Genomic DNA, 15235 nt, shown 5'->3' on the forward strand with positions numbered 1-15235 from the left:
CCTCCACACCACCTTCAGTCTCCAACACATGCTGGTGGATCAAAGCTATGGCAGCCCCTAACATGTACATATTAAAAGTTCCCTGTATGTATACACCAATGGTGCAGAGTGTATGAGAATACACAAGTGTGTGTGAGATGCTTTCACACTTTATACTATTGTGCTATGGATGCTGCTGATGTCATTGGCTGTGTATGAGCAATTCCAGCTGCAGGGTATCTTAATTGTGGGTTTTACAGTGAGTACTGCAAGTGTGGGGCTTGTAGTGTGGAGTTATGCTTGCCTGCCTTGATTATTCTGTTGCCCTTTAATTCACTTTTAAACCTGGATGCCCTCCCATTATCAGGCATGCATCCACCTGCCAAATTTCTTGTTTTGTACTTTCCCTACCCAATCACGTGTTGCAAAATGTGTTTTGTAGCTGATATAATGCAATTCTTCTTTGTTCTGCTGTGACATTTTACTGTTTTCTTTGCAGTATAGTCCCTCCCCTTTCTTGTTCTGCAGGTAGCTGCTTGCAGCCTTGTTAGCTGTTGTTAATGGCCCACTGTAGGTTCCTAGGTGTTAATTAGTCATTTGTACTCCAATTTCCCTGCTGCAGCATTTCCTTATTTTTTTTCCTATATCCTTCCTGTTTCAGCTCCAGTGCGCACCGCACAAACCCATTTACCGAGTTTAAGAGCATTTTAATCTCCGTTCACATGCATACTCGGTTACCTTGTGTGCTCTCAGCTAAGCAAAGCTATAGCCAGTTCAACACACCCCTTTCCTGCAGCTTTGCTTTGCTATGGGAAAACCGGATTAGCAATGCTCCAATCTGCTTACAGCAAAGCTGACAAACCCCTCTCTTGATGTCATTTTTATCTCAAGGGCACACCTCGGTGTTATAATGCTACGCTGTGAGGTGCATCCTTACACCAGCAGGGAATCTGTGATCCACTATTACTTCTCTCATTTGCATGGCATTGCCTACTAATTCCTAGCTACCATGCAAAACACTGTCACAACCCCTTAGCAACCCTTGCACCATGGTGTGGTGTAACATGACTGCCATTGACTATTATGGGGAAATCATGATGTGTGTTACATTGCAGTTTTATTCTATATTTTTCTATTTTCCTTGTGATCTGGTTTGCACGCCGCTGCCCTGTGCTTAAACTTCGAGATAGTGTGTAAAATAAAATTAAATGTTCTTTTTATATTTTGTACATTTTTTATGCCAATGGCTATATATTTAGCCATTGGTATATACTGACAATATAATACATGTGTTTGGTAAGCTGTCATGGCTCTGATTTTATGTTTGCAAAAATTGAAACCGTTTTTTTACGGTTTACATTTCTGCATGCTTACACTATGCCTGCACCACTTCCTGGATAGGGTAATTAGCATACAGGGGCTGGGAGCTGTGCGGGTGTAGCGTATGCAGGTAGTGCACATGGAAACAGCTCATACCTGGATCACTCACCTTCCATATGTGGTGTTGGAACGCCAACGCTATGCCTGCACCTGGCACAAGCTTCATGAATCCCGGGGAAATACTGTATTACCTGTAATAAAATAAATAATTTCTACTCCAAAACACAAAGCACTACAGTATGACACAAGAATCCAGTTCAAAGAAATTTTCTTCAGTAAAGAAAATATATAAATACAATGACACCCACTGAAACAATACCTGTCATAAGCAGATATGATTTTTCCTATGAAACCAAGAAACCACAGACAAAAAAAAAAATCATACATTTCAAAACCATTAATTTACCTCAAAAACCACAAATGCAAAATAAATGGATGCATAATACTGCATTAGCTGATATAAGCAGATGTAATTTTCCCTCCAAAACCCAACAAGCTCTAGCATGAAAAAAATGAAAAATGTTCTGCAAAGTTGCCTCTTTCTATAAACACAATAACAACAAAAGAAAATGAAATCAATAATTATATTTCTTGACATAAACAGTTATGCTTTTCCAAACTGAAATACACCCCTCTAAAAGCAGTACTGCAAAAAAAAAATAAATAAATAATAAATATAACCTGTATAATACTATATTAGCTGACATAAGCAGATGTCATTTTCACTGCCAAATCCAACAACCCCACCAAACATTGCCTGACATAAGCAAATGCCATTTTCCCCAAATCTTACAGCAAACATTACCTGACAGAAGCACATATCATATTCTCTCCAAAAACCCAACACCCCCCCCATTTGATTTTCCCTCTGAAACACCCACCCACCAAACATTTCCTGACATACGTAAATATCATTTCCCTCCAAAACCTGACAACCTCCACCAAATATTGCTTGACAAAAGCAGATGGCATTTTCCCTGCAACACCCCCACTCCACCCAATATCAACTGACATCAATAAATATAATTTTCTCTCCAAAACTCAACAACCCTCAACCCCCCAAAAAGTTAACTGCTCAAATAAGTCACTTTCCCTCTGAAAACAAAACCAGCACAAAAGGAAAAAAGTATCCAGTAGTATATTACCAGAAATAAGTAGACACCATTTTGCCTACAATGATTGGTGATTGGGGTATTATGATTGGTGAATTACGGTTGTCAATCAAACTAACAGGGTTGCGTGCATTCCCTTCGGTGAATACCTACTGCCAGTAGAGCACGCTGTGAGAACTGGTGTACCTGAGGTATTTTTGGCAGGGACAGTGTGGCTCTGGTTTGTTCTCAGTTTCAGTTGACCAAAGACATGGTGATGGAGAAGCCAAGTCCCCTGCTGGTCGGGCGGGAATTTGTGAGGCAGTACTACACTCTACTTAACCAGGCACCAGACTATTTACACAGGTTTTATGGTAAACATTCTTCTTATGTCCATGGGGGATTGGATTCTAGTGGAAAACCAGCTGATGCAGTTTATGGACAAGCAGAGATCCATACAAAACCTACCACCCAAAAACAGCATAGGAGAAACATTTCAAAGAAATTACTTTACTTCTAACACACAACCAGCACAAAAGATACAGACATCCCTCAAATACTAGTTTCCCTCCTAAAAACTATCCTTATAAATGTGACAGATTCAAATCATATATTTTATCTTTAAAAATCTCTTCCAACAAAATTACATCCATTACTATATCACATAACATAATCAGACAGTATTTTCCAACAAAGGCAAAACCCACTAGCAAAAAAATAGGACAAATACATTGCTTAATATGTGGGTTCTGTCCAAAACTACAACCAGCAGAAAGGAAGAGGACATTCACTGCTATATCACATGAAGTGCTTCATATACCATGAATTTATATAATTCATAAAAATATAATAAAAGTATGTCAATGAGCACACAATACAAACTGTGCTTTGCCTACATTTTCATCCTAGCAACATGGGAAGAACTGCTGACCAGCATAAAAAACTCTTACAGCTCCTAATTATCCAGTAAAAATTGTAAAAATGAGTAACTTCATCCTTTCCCTCCAATCCCCTAACAACAACAATATCATGTAACATTTGAAGAAATAATTGTCACTTTGATTAACGTCAATTTTCTTAACACAAAACACATGGTAATGTTTTCTCTACAGATCCATCTTGCAAAAGGTGTATATGTCAAAACATTACTGCATTTACTGTTCACTGCAAACTTGTCAGCAATAACACATTTCAAAAATGAGCTAAAAATGACTGTTGTGTTACTTTCCCTCCTAAAATACAGGCACGGTACAAAAGAGAAAAATCCAAGATAATACATATGAAAATTAGCATCACTTTCAAAACTTATATTTAGTAAAGCTGTAGGCTGAACTGTTAACAGTCACTTCTAATATAAATAATTCTTGTCCAACCAAAGAATTAAAAAATAAAACAATATTTTCTCTGTAAACCAATGTTAGACACACATAAGTAGAAAGACTAAAAGCTTTTCTAACTTAGATTTCATAATCAGTGGAAGAAAGTTATAAAGAAACAATTACAGATAGACCACACGATCACTTGGAAATAATTACCTTATGAAACTCCATCAAAAAATACTCGCAAGGAAAGTAATGCACAAGCTGAAAAAAACTGCTTAGAAAACTATAATTAGTTAATGCAATATTCATTACAATAACAACAATCATGTCTATAAAAAGTAAGGCATGTTGCAGGCACAATCCATTCTCAGCCACACTTTCATTCTAAAATTACACTTATCATGACAATAAGAAAATAGGGAACAAAAAACAACATATTTCATGTACACAGGACATAAACTTTCAAAAAAATAACTGTCAGCACAGCAAGTCAAAAGCCTTCTCATCAAAATATAGCAGAAAACTGCTTTCACTGCAATATCATATTAGTTGCATAATATACATTTTATATATATATATATATATATATATATATATATATATATATATATATATATAGTACATTAGATATATTAATAGCTACATTACTTTACTGCTGTCAAAATCTCACTTATAAACCATATTGGCAAGTATAAAAAAGGAACATACTAACAAATGCAAACTATAGTACAATTCTTTACAACACACAACACTTACAATGAAAAGTAAAGCAGTAATTTACTTTTATTTCCCCTTTAGTAAATATGCCAAAAGTACATCACTATAATACACAATGAACACTTGGAAAGCAGCAGCATCTGGCATGCAGCAGCATGCAAATGGAGCACCTTCAGACTTATGCTCTCAACTTTAACTATTATCAAACTGATGAAAGCTTTACCCAGATCAAGGTGGGACCCATACTGATGTGATCAGCATGCCAATCACCATGACATCACACTAGGAAGTAAATGAGTAGCCCCCACACACAAAAAAATAAACTACAAATAAACTACAGACCATATTCCTTCATTAGAGTGTCTCATGCAGTGAAACATTGAAAAATAATTGGTAAAGGAAAGTAAGTAAAACCTTTAGACATGATCTTTAAGGGCACCTTTTATGAGAGGCAATGTACAGTCATGATATAATGATATAATGATCACTCACATTATCCAAAATTGTACGATAGACTCTAAATTATAAAATGCTTGCAACTGAAAACAAAGACATTCTTCTTCTATTGATGTGACCGGAAGCCCTTCCAATATTACTACATTGAGCTTCAACCCATTCCCACACCAAAACAATACAAACACGTTTCATGAACTTGTATGGTATCATTGGAAAATCTGTCCCAAATCCCACACATATTGCCATTGGCACAAAACCCAGATCTCTGCTTAGCCTTGGCGTCTAATCTCATCATTATCATCAACCTCCTTTTCCCATTTTCTACATGGATTTGGGGTATCGTGTCCACTGTTGCCATCTTTCGTGATTCAATGCCACTCACCTATCTCCTTCAACACTCATGCCTGACTGTCACAGATTTTCTCTCACATAATCCATATTCCTCTTTGCTGGACACCCTAGTTTTCTCTTGCCTTCTTCTGGTCTGTCCCAAATCTTCTTCACCAGATTGTCTTCTGCTTTTCGGTATGTGTCCAAACCACCATAATCTGTTCTCTTTGACCTTCTCTGCAATTGGAGCTACTTTGGCTTCTGCTCTTTTGTCCTTATTTCTCCTTACAATCAACCCCTCTCAGCCACCCCAGATCTCTAATGCCGAAATATTAGCACTAAAACTACAACTAAACAAAGAGAAAAGAATTAATCTAATTGTGATCTACATCCCCCCCGGGAAAAACTCTGAGACACTGGAGAACATTCTTAGCTGGCTATCAAACAATTACCCACAAGAAACCATTATTTTAGGTGATGTTAACCTGGACTGGAACCAATGTTCCTCCGAGCTTAACCCCACGCACATTAATCTACATGGATTCCAACAGACCATATCTTCCACCACCAGAGTAGGTAACAATAAACAAAAAGAAAGTATCCTAGATTGGATCCTAATAAACAGTCAGCTACATAACTACATGTCGGGGACCCTTCCAAATGACCTTAGTGACCACCTTATCACCTGCGTAAGGAAAAACAAGGAAATATCCTCTAAACCACCCATGTATAGATTGGTTAGAAATAGGAAACACTTTGACCATACAAAGTTTCTGATAGAGCTCAAAGCCTACAAATGGGCATCCCTTAAGTATCTCCCCTTAGAGGAGGCAGTTTCAGAATTTAATAGTACATTTCTAGCCATACTTGAGTCTCATGCCCAAAAGATTAATCAGAACCAAAACACAAATAGCACCCTGGCTGACAAAAGACACAAAATGCCTAATCAAAGCTAGAGACAAAACCTGGGATAAATGGCGAGCAACCAAGTCACCCCTTGACCGCATTAAATTCCAACAGCAACGCAATGAGACCAAAAAGGCCATAACACTTGACAAAAAAAGTTATTGCCAACTACAAAAAAAACACCAAAATAACCCTCAAAAATTCTGGGCCGGTTTAAATAATCTACTCCATCCAGGCAAATCGTCAACTCCCACTCCAGAAACGCTATGTGATAAAATACCAGAAGAAGTAGCCAATTCCTTTAACACCTTTTTTACTAACACTATACAATCCCTAGCTAACCAGTTACCAGCTGCCAACATCCCTAAGATAGATAACATCCTAATGTCCAAACCCACCTTTAAATTTCAAACTGTCTCAACTGACTACATTCGATCCTTACTGAAGAAACTAAAACCAACTACTCTCTCTGCTGACCTTCTCCCAGCAGAATACTTACAAAAGGCTGCTGACGTCATAGCCTACCCCATCTCGATACTCATCAATCGCACCATAGTTGAATCTACAATCCCCTCAATCTGGAAAATATCCCATGTGATACCACTCCATAAAGGTAGCTCATCTACGGAACTATCAAATTATAGGCCCATAGCTATAATGTCTCCATTAGCCAAAATTATGGAAAAGTGCATACACAAACAACTAATCTACTATCTTACCCAGAACAACCTGTTAACCAGCTCACAACATGGCTTCAGACCCCATCATAGCACTACCACTGCCCTTCTTTCTTTTACTGATTCTATTCACCATAACAGGAATGAGAAAAGAATATCATCAGCTCTCTTTCTGGACCTATCAAAGGCCTTTGATATGGTGAACCACCAACTACTTCATAACACCCTAAAAAACCTCTACTTAGATAACCAATCTTTGGCCTGGTTTCATGCCTATCTCTCTGATAGGCAACAAGCGGTACTCTGGCAGAATAAGCTTTCAAGCCTCCTACCCAACACCATATGAGTTCCCCAAGGTTCCATACTGGGACCTCTTCTCTTTTCAATCTTTATAAATGACCTCTACAAAGCAATCCCAGATGCCATCTGTATTCAATATGCAGACGACTCGACATTAGTCTGTTCGGATCCATCTCTTGCCAACCTATTAACTAAAACACAATCCTGTTTTACTGCAGTTGAGACTTGGCTATTGGGACAACTGATTCTAAATCCAAGAAAACCAAATTGGTCCTCTTCCACCCCGCACAAAAGTCCATACCCACAACATTTACTATATATTCCAAAAATGGAACTACTATCTCCCCAGATCCCTATACTAAACTATTAGGGGTTTCCATTGATAATAAACTTAGATTTGATATACATATCAATCAGACTATTAAAACTGTTAACAAGAAAATCGGGTCACTTTATCGCTAAAATCCTTCCTCACTCCATGTGCAAAATGGCCATTGCCGCTCTCATCTTCTTTCTACCCTCCTGTATGCCTCCCCCATTCTTACGAATCTTAATATAACTGACCTTAATAAACTATCATCCTGTTATAATCATATTGCCAGATTTGTAACCGGGATGCCTTATAGAACTCATCACTGTAACAACCTAAAAACTTGGGGTGGATCAATTCCTAACCTTCTCCAGCAAAGCCAACTAATTCTGGCTTTTAAAATTCTGAAACAACCTGATAAAACTCCTGCACTGATAAAATTAATTAAACCGCACAATAATCTCAATAGTTTACGCTCCTCAAATAAGCTACTTGCTCAAACTATCAAGTCCAATAGCAGGGGTGATGCACTGTTTGCCAATGCCATTGGAAAAAATGGAACTCCTCCCCCAGTCTCACCATCATTTCCTCCCTAAACCTATTCAAAAAAAGACTAATTCACCATCTCAAATCACATTGGCTCTGCCAATGTGCAAGTCCAGATTAACTCTCCCTTAGTTAGTGAGCTCTTCCTTCTCAGGTCTAACCTTTTAAAATCCCAGATGACCACTCTCTCTTTCTTCTCCTTTCTTCTTCCTCTTTCTTCCCTTTCTTTCTTTCTTCCCCTTCTATCCCCCCCTCCCCTTGCACTCTAGTCATAAGTTTTTTTTTTTCTTCTTCATGGTCAGACTAGAAAGAGAAAAAAGCATGTTGTATCCTGTGTCTGTCTTTTTTTCCGCCTCAATAACTAGGGTAGTCTTTTTTATATACTTTATTGTATTTTTATCTTTTTGTTTAAACTACCAAAGAAAATAAATTGTTTTTCTTTAATTAGTATTTTTCCTACTGTTAATGTGGAGCTTTTCTCCCCGGGCCTCCGCTGAAAATGGACATGTATCCAGTCGGACCATCCCGGTCAACAAATGTAAAATAAAATAAATAAATAAAATAAATAAATTTTACAGTGCGCATCCTCCATGGATTGTTTTCAAATGATGTTCATACAATGAGGGCTGGTGCTGAGTAGACTTGAATCTGAATAAACTTAACATTTGAATTTGAGATAACATAGCTGAAGGGCGGTATTGCCCTGCCAACCCTTTAATCACTTGCTCTGAATGGTGCCGCATTGATCAGAATCTATCTGATTTAACTTCTGAGATGCTTAAACACCACTACGTCTTTATTCTTCTTGCCCCCTTCAAATATTTCTCCAGTAGTAGAGTATCTGCTTTAATAAATGTTTTAAATGATGAGAAGATGACTACATTTCATAACTGGATATATCTCAAAGTGTCCCTAATCTCTACTTCATAAGTGGCCAAAGAAGTAAATGATACAAAAGTTGACTCCAGTCCATGCCTACCTCTGCATCAAATGATACATCTCCTTCATACATAACATTGTCCAGTCATACCACCATCTTACTTCTTCCACTATTTTTAATGCAGGATGGCCCCATATGGGAGTGTCCAGGGCTCCTAGATAAGGAAAGCCACTGGAAACACTTAGATGCTTACACATGTGATGCGCAGCTTGCAAAAAATGTCAGCCTTTTAGATACAATGGTAGTCTATTTCCAAAGCACAATGTATAGTCTTATATAGAAACCATTGAGAATCTGGGTTGCAAGCCTAGCCCATAGGGACATGCTATACAGTCAAAGGTCAAGTCTTTATGTAGAACGTACACTATAGCATATTCGTAATATTATTGAAGCCTATACCTCAGTTCATTTTTTTTATAGCAAATAGCACAAATTCCTGAACCTTCCTACATTTTCCATCCCAAATATAAACTAATACCAGCTTGACAATTTTTTCAGCCATTTATTAGGAAATATAATTGGTGACTCTCTAAATGTATCATATAGGTCGGGATAGAACATCATCTCCATTGCATCTGCCAGTTTAGCTGATGGAAGTTTTTCCATATATGCACAGCTGTATAAAATGTATCCCAGAATTTTATTAATACAAATTCAATGATCCTACTGTCTAGGAGGCACAGACAAATGTCAGGATATTTGATAGACTACATGCAATTACATACAGTCATACATAAAAAAACACATCTTACAATGAGTTAAAATTCTTACAATACAAATCAGCCAGTAAATTTCAAAAGCACTTTTCAATATTTGGGGGGTTACAAAGTTGCGGCAATGTAATGGATTCTAAAGTAGTAGTGCTTTGATCATTAGGAAGGTAAATGGTGGTCAAGGCATTTGTGGAGGTAGTGAACGTGAAAGTTAAGGAGAAGAGATGTTTTACAGTACATCAGTGATGAAGGATGGTAAGAAGCAGAGATGAACATGCAAGAAGAAAGTGTAGATAGTATAATAGTCAGTCAGCCAGTAGGAACTGAACGTCAACATAATATGGCATTTAGGAGATGACTACGGCGGTTTCCCCTTAAAGCTAAGTTTGTTCTCTACTTCTGTAAGTGAGCTGAGTTTGGCATTCCATATCTTGGAGATATAATTGGAGTAGACAGCATCTCTCAATGAGTTTTGGAATTTAGATAGTTGAGTTAGGAGTTTATCTTAAGAGATGGGAGGTCTGCTAGAGTTATGTCACTGCAGGAGTATATTCAGGAAGGGTGCTCATCTGAGAGGTGAGTATTGAATGAACAGTTCTATCCAGTTTATTTTTGAGAATACAAGGCCGTGAGGGGATCTGTTAGGCAAATTAACAGTGAATTAGACAATTTTATTGTACCATTGTTCAAGATTCCAAAGAAGCTGTTGTGCAGGTTAGTGAGGGCAGGAGTAGCATATTGGAGTGCTGCTAAGAGAGAAAGTAAGAACTAATGAGAGTCCCATCCAGGTCATTACTTCTCATAGAAAATCCTCACACACTGAGTCAAATGCCATCTCAGTCTACTAGAATAGTCTGTGATGGGTTAGAATAATTATCTTGTCCCTACACCAGTGTTACCAGTGCCTTAAGTGGTCTGAACATATTATGTTTCTGACAAATCCAGCTTAGGCACTGTGAGTTAAAGAGGGCATTACATTCTTAATATGCTATTTATACAACCTAGCTTCCATGTTTAAGGGAAATTGGCCTATACTTTTAATCTAGTGTAGGATTTTGTTATACATAGGAATATCATCTATTCTAGAATCCTGCATGTAAATTGAGAGATCATTTGAGTAAAGGATTTAATTGAAAACTAATGTTACGAATTCCAACAAACATCCTTGGAGTGATTTATACACTGTAGATGTCAGTGCATCTTTACCTAAAGCTTTGCTTGACTAGGGAATCCTAATTATCTGTAATACGTTCCTATTAACTATTGGTTTTGCTAATCTTTTCCTTATGTCAGACACCACCTAATTTAATGGAAGTGAGCAGAGCTACTTTTCAATCTCCTATGATCTATCTTTCCTTTGTTGTAGTTGTTGATGGCCACAGTTCTTCCTCAAACTTTGCTAACTCCCAGTCAATCTGCTCTAGTTCAGTTGACAGTCAGTCCTTAACAGTGATTGCATGGATATGTGTTTTAATTGTTTTGTCTTTTTCAGAAGGCTAGAGATTTGTTTGGCCTAATGCCTAGAGCTCATACATGTAGCAAAGTCCTTTTTAGCTATAGATCAGCTTTAACCCTCTCATCAGTACCCTTAATCCATTCTAGCTAGTCTAGAACTAGAAGGCAGTCCTTATTCTATAAATTATTAATTTGGTATTTTTCACATTTTTGCAGCAAGTGTACAATCACCATCATCATCTTCATCATCAACACCCTTTCCCCTATTTTCTACATGGTGTCATTGTGTTGTGTCAACTGTCACCATCTCTGTCATTCAATGCCACTTTCCTACCTACTTCGACACGTCTTCCCTGACTGTTACAGGTCTTCTCTAACACAATCCATTCATCTCTTTGCTGGATGCCCTTGTTTCCTCTTGCCTTTTTCCTCTCTCCCAAATTCTTTTCACCGGATTGTCTTCTGCTTTCCTGCACATGTACCTGAACCACCATAATGTGTTCTCTTTAACATTCTCTGCAACTGGAGTTACTTGGGCTTATGCTCTGATGTCATCGTTTCTTTGTTTGTCCCACAGTGTGCATCCTACCACCTGTCTCAGGCACTTCATTTCCTTCACCTCTAGCTGGCTGATCTACTCTGCCTTCACTGCCCAGGTTTCTGACAACTGACTGTTTTCTTATTGTTTAGCCTGGTGAGTGGGATATCAGTATGTCATACAATGGAGTCCTCTGTTACTAGAGTCCTGGGTAGTGTATTGGTTTGTCTTATAGGCTTGGAATTTGAGGCTTCACTGGGTGTGGCTGTTTGTGCAATGTTAGATGTTATTATTGAGTGCTTTTGAGTTTGTCGAGAAGTTTTTTCCTGTCCCATTTCCTTTTCATTTATATAATGAATAGGGGATGTACTTTGCTGTACACACACACACACACACACACACACACACACACACACACACACACACACACACACACACACACACACAGTCTAGCTGTCCTGCTGTCCTTCTTGTGCCAGATGAACAGGAGATGCAGATCTTTGTAAGCAATAATGCCTAACATGGTGGCATTATTTAGGAAATAACATCTCCTACAGAAAGACTTTTGAAACCCAACATTGCAGACAGAGGGCCTTGTTGCCACTGTAAGGTTTATTATTTCCTCATATAATGCCCTTTTGGTAGGGCATTATTATACTTAGATAAATGGTTATCTGTTGAAATGTTTAATAATGTTTAATAGTAGAATATACTTTTTTTATTTTTGATATCAAATATATCATCAGCCTAATGTTTCACACTCATTGTTGCATATGTAACTATTGTTGGAAGAAGTATTTTATATCCACAAGCACAGACAGACTCACACATATATTCATAGGAACGAACACACACACACACACACACACACACACACACACACACACACACACACATAAATCTGCCCAGCAATCACAGCCTCTTTCTCAAGTGAATACTCCTCAGATGTATCTTTGTGATTGAGTGAATGAAAAAAAAAATCATATAGTCTAAGGCACTGCAGCCTCCATGACTCTCAGGTCTCTCTGATTTTGCTAAAGGTCCTGCTATTGCTCATAGTTAAGGTTCCCTAAATATGGGAAAACATCCTTTCTTCTTTCTCAACAGATATCTTTCCTTAAATAGTAGTGATTTCGCTTTCCTTTGATTTTCTTTATACAACTCCTATTCTTTTTCAAAATAATCCCTAGTATTTTCTTCTAAATTTACCATAATTTGTTCTCAAAATTGGATTTCATTTCTGTGTATCATAGAACTGCAGTTCTAATAACAGTTCTGTACACTTCTTTTTAAAGCTCGATTTCCATTCAGCCTATGTGCATCTACCATCATAATATAATGTTTTTTTAATGATGTCCTGTTGCATCTTACTTCTTTCAAAACAATTCCTATAAACTTTCTTATTGCTTTATCATCTGAAATCGTATAATTATTTTTCTCACTTTCAATCCATATAGCTAAATGATTTGGAAAAACAACTGGAATTGCTCTTTCACTTTTTTAAGTTTTCTGTAATGAAAAAGTAATCAAGTTTTGTTTTCATCTGCCCACTCTTACATGCCCAATGCTTATTATCACATAGCTTTAATTTTCCACATCTTAGAGCCTCCCTCATAAATTTAGCATCTTGTCTTATTTTTTATCACTTCTTAAGTTCACATTCAAGTTTCCTATTACAATAATTCACATATTAACAACTACCCCCAGGATTCAGCAAGCTCTGCATGGTGTGCAAGAATAGTGCAGGAGCTGCTGGAGGCAATATGGCCACTGTGCGATCCAGGAATAAGCTTCCAGGATGTGCACAAGCACTCCTGCACTATTCCTGCATGCACATAGCTCCTGTATGCAAATTACCTCATTTACAGGTGAAAACCATGCAAATGAGGTGAATTTGTGATCCAGGAAGCCGGCAGTCGGCCATGCAGGACTAGTGGAGTCTGCAGTGTAGTCTGCAGAAATGTAATCGGTTAGTAACCGAGTACATTTCTGCAAACTACAAAACGGAACCATGACAGCTCCAAATAAAGGGTGTATATAATGTGGAACGCATGCCAATGTCCAAATATATGGCAATTGGCATGGAAACAGTTGCAAAAATAAAAAAAAATAACTTTTATTTTTTTTAGCCGATTTCGGCTGTTTAAGCATAGGGCAGTGGAGCACAAATGGGATTCGTATGAAAATAAAAAAAAAAAAAAAAACTTGAAATAAGCATTCTATCCAAAATCACAATTTTGCCATTATACTCAATGGCAGGCAGGAAACAACATGGCCAGTGAATAGTGGTTGTTAAGGGGGAAAGCTCAGTTTCAGACTTGTAACTAGGCATTAGCAGGCAATCCTATGCAAATGAGGGGAATGATACTGAATCCCAGATCCCCCCTCATGCCTAGCCTGCACCCAACCATGTCAGTACAGGAAGACCATGGTGCAAGCCTAAGAGCTAGCTAACATCATAGAGGGGTGTGTCAGGCATACTGTAAGCTTATTGGAGCCCTGTGGCTCGGGTTTGTCCTTAGCTTAGCAGAGCTAAGCAAGGGGGGTGTGTCTGAAGATGCCAAGCACACTTTACTTTGCCTAAGCAGGTGTGAGTGCCGTGCACAGTGTTTTAAAGGGAAAAAAAAGTAAACCAGGAAATAGCAGCTCCGTGCACATCTGAGCACTGTGTTTGTGCGGCGCACCCCTGGGCTTAAACAGGAAGGTAATGGGAAGGGAAAACAGCAGTAGGAAGTTAATCAAGGAGAGCTAGCATAGCTGACAGGTGAAATGTATCATAATCAGCCAATTACACAGGCAGCAGCCCAGCACACCGCTTAGAGGGATTTACAACTAGCCTTCATAGAAAATTTGAACATAGAAATGTCTTCTTATATGGGAATAGTTGTCACCCCAAACATTTGGTCAAGGTATTGCCTCATAATGAATTTTTAAGAATGAATAGGCTATGTAGCCTTAACAAGAGCTTTGACAGAGAAATAGCAGAAGCAGAGGAGATGTTTATTAAAAGAGGCTATGATGCTCAGTTGGTCAGGGAAGCTAAACAAAAAATTATGGATATGAGGTATCCAGTCAACCCTCAGGGAGATCTTTGTAGTGCCCATGTTAGTGGGAAATATAATGTTTGTACAAGTGGAAATAAACACACCAATACAGTTGTGAATGATGGAGGCCAGAAGGACTTTTTTTAGTGACTACTTATAATGTTATAACTGAGGAAGTAGTTTAAAAAAGCACATAGTCTATGGCCTATGCTTTTAAGGGATACAATTTTGAACTCTATACTACCTGATTTTGTGAGTATTGCATATAAAAGAGCTAGGAATGTGTCTGACATACTAGTTCATAATCAGTTTTATTTACCAGATGTTAATCTTGGTCAGAGTTTAAGTACAAATAAAGGCACTGTTCCATGTGATGGTTGTTCCATCTGCAAACATATAGTGAGTTATTTTTCCCATATTAATGGCATTAAATTTACAGCTAGGTATAGATATACAGCAGGATTCACGATGGCTTGCACGGAGTCTAAGAGTAGTGTAAGACTCTAAGCAGCCATCGCGATCCTGGAGCAC

At 38.0% G+C, this 15235-nt stretch overlaps 1 protein-coding gene across 1 annotated transcript in view; it reads left to right on the forward strand.

Moving 5' to 3' along the window:
* Nucleotides 1-2591: 2591 nt before the first annotated feature.
* G3BP1 (G3BP stress granule assembly factor 1) overlaps nt 2592-15235 on the forward strand; it is a gene marked incomplete in the record, with an annotated part of 1274318 nt that continues 1261674 nt past the window's right edge. The window contains 1 exon segment of the mRNA XM_044069418.1: nt 2592-2908. Within this exon segment, the coding sequence (XP_043925353.1) occupies nt 2722-2908 (187 nt within the window).

This window comes from Protopterus annectens, chromosome 4.part0 (assembly GCF_019279795.1).
Source record: "Protopterus annectens isolate FY-2018-M chromosome 4.part0, PAN1.0, whole genome shotgun sequence".
Classification (NCBI taxonomy): Eukaryota; Metazoa; Chordata; order Ceratodontiformes; family Protopteridae; genus Protopterus; species Protopterus annectens.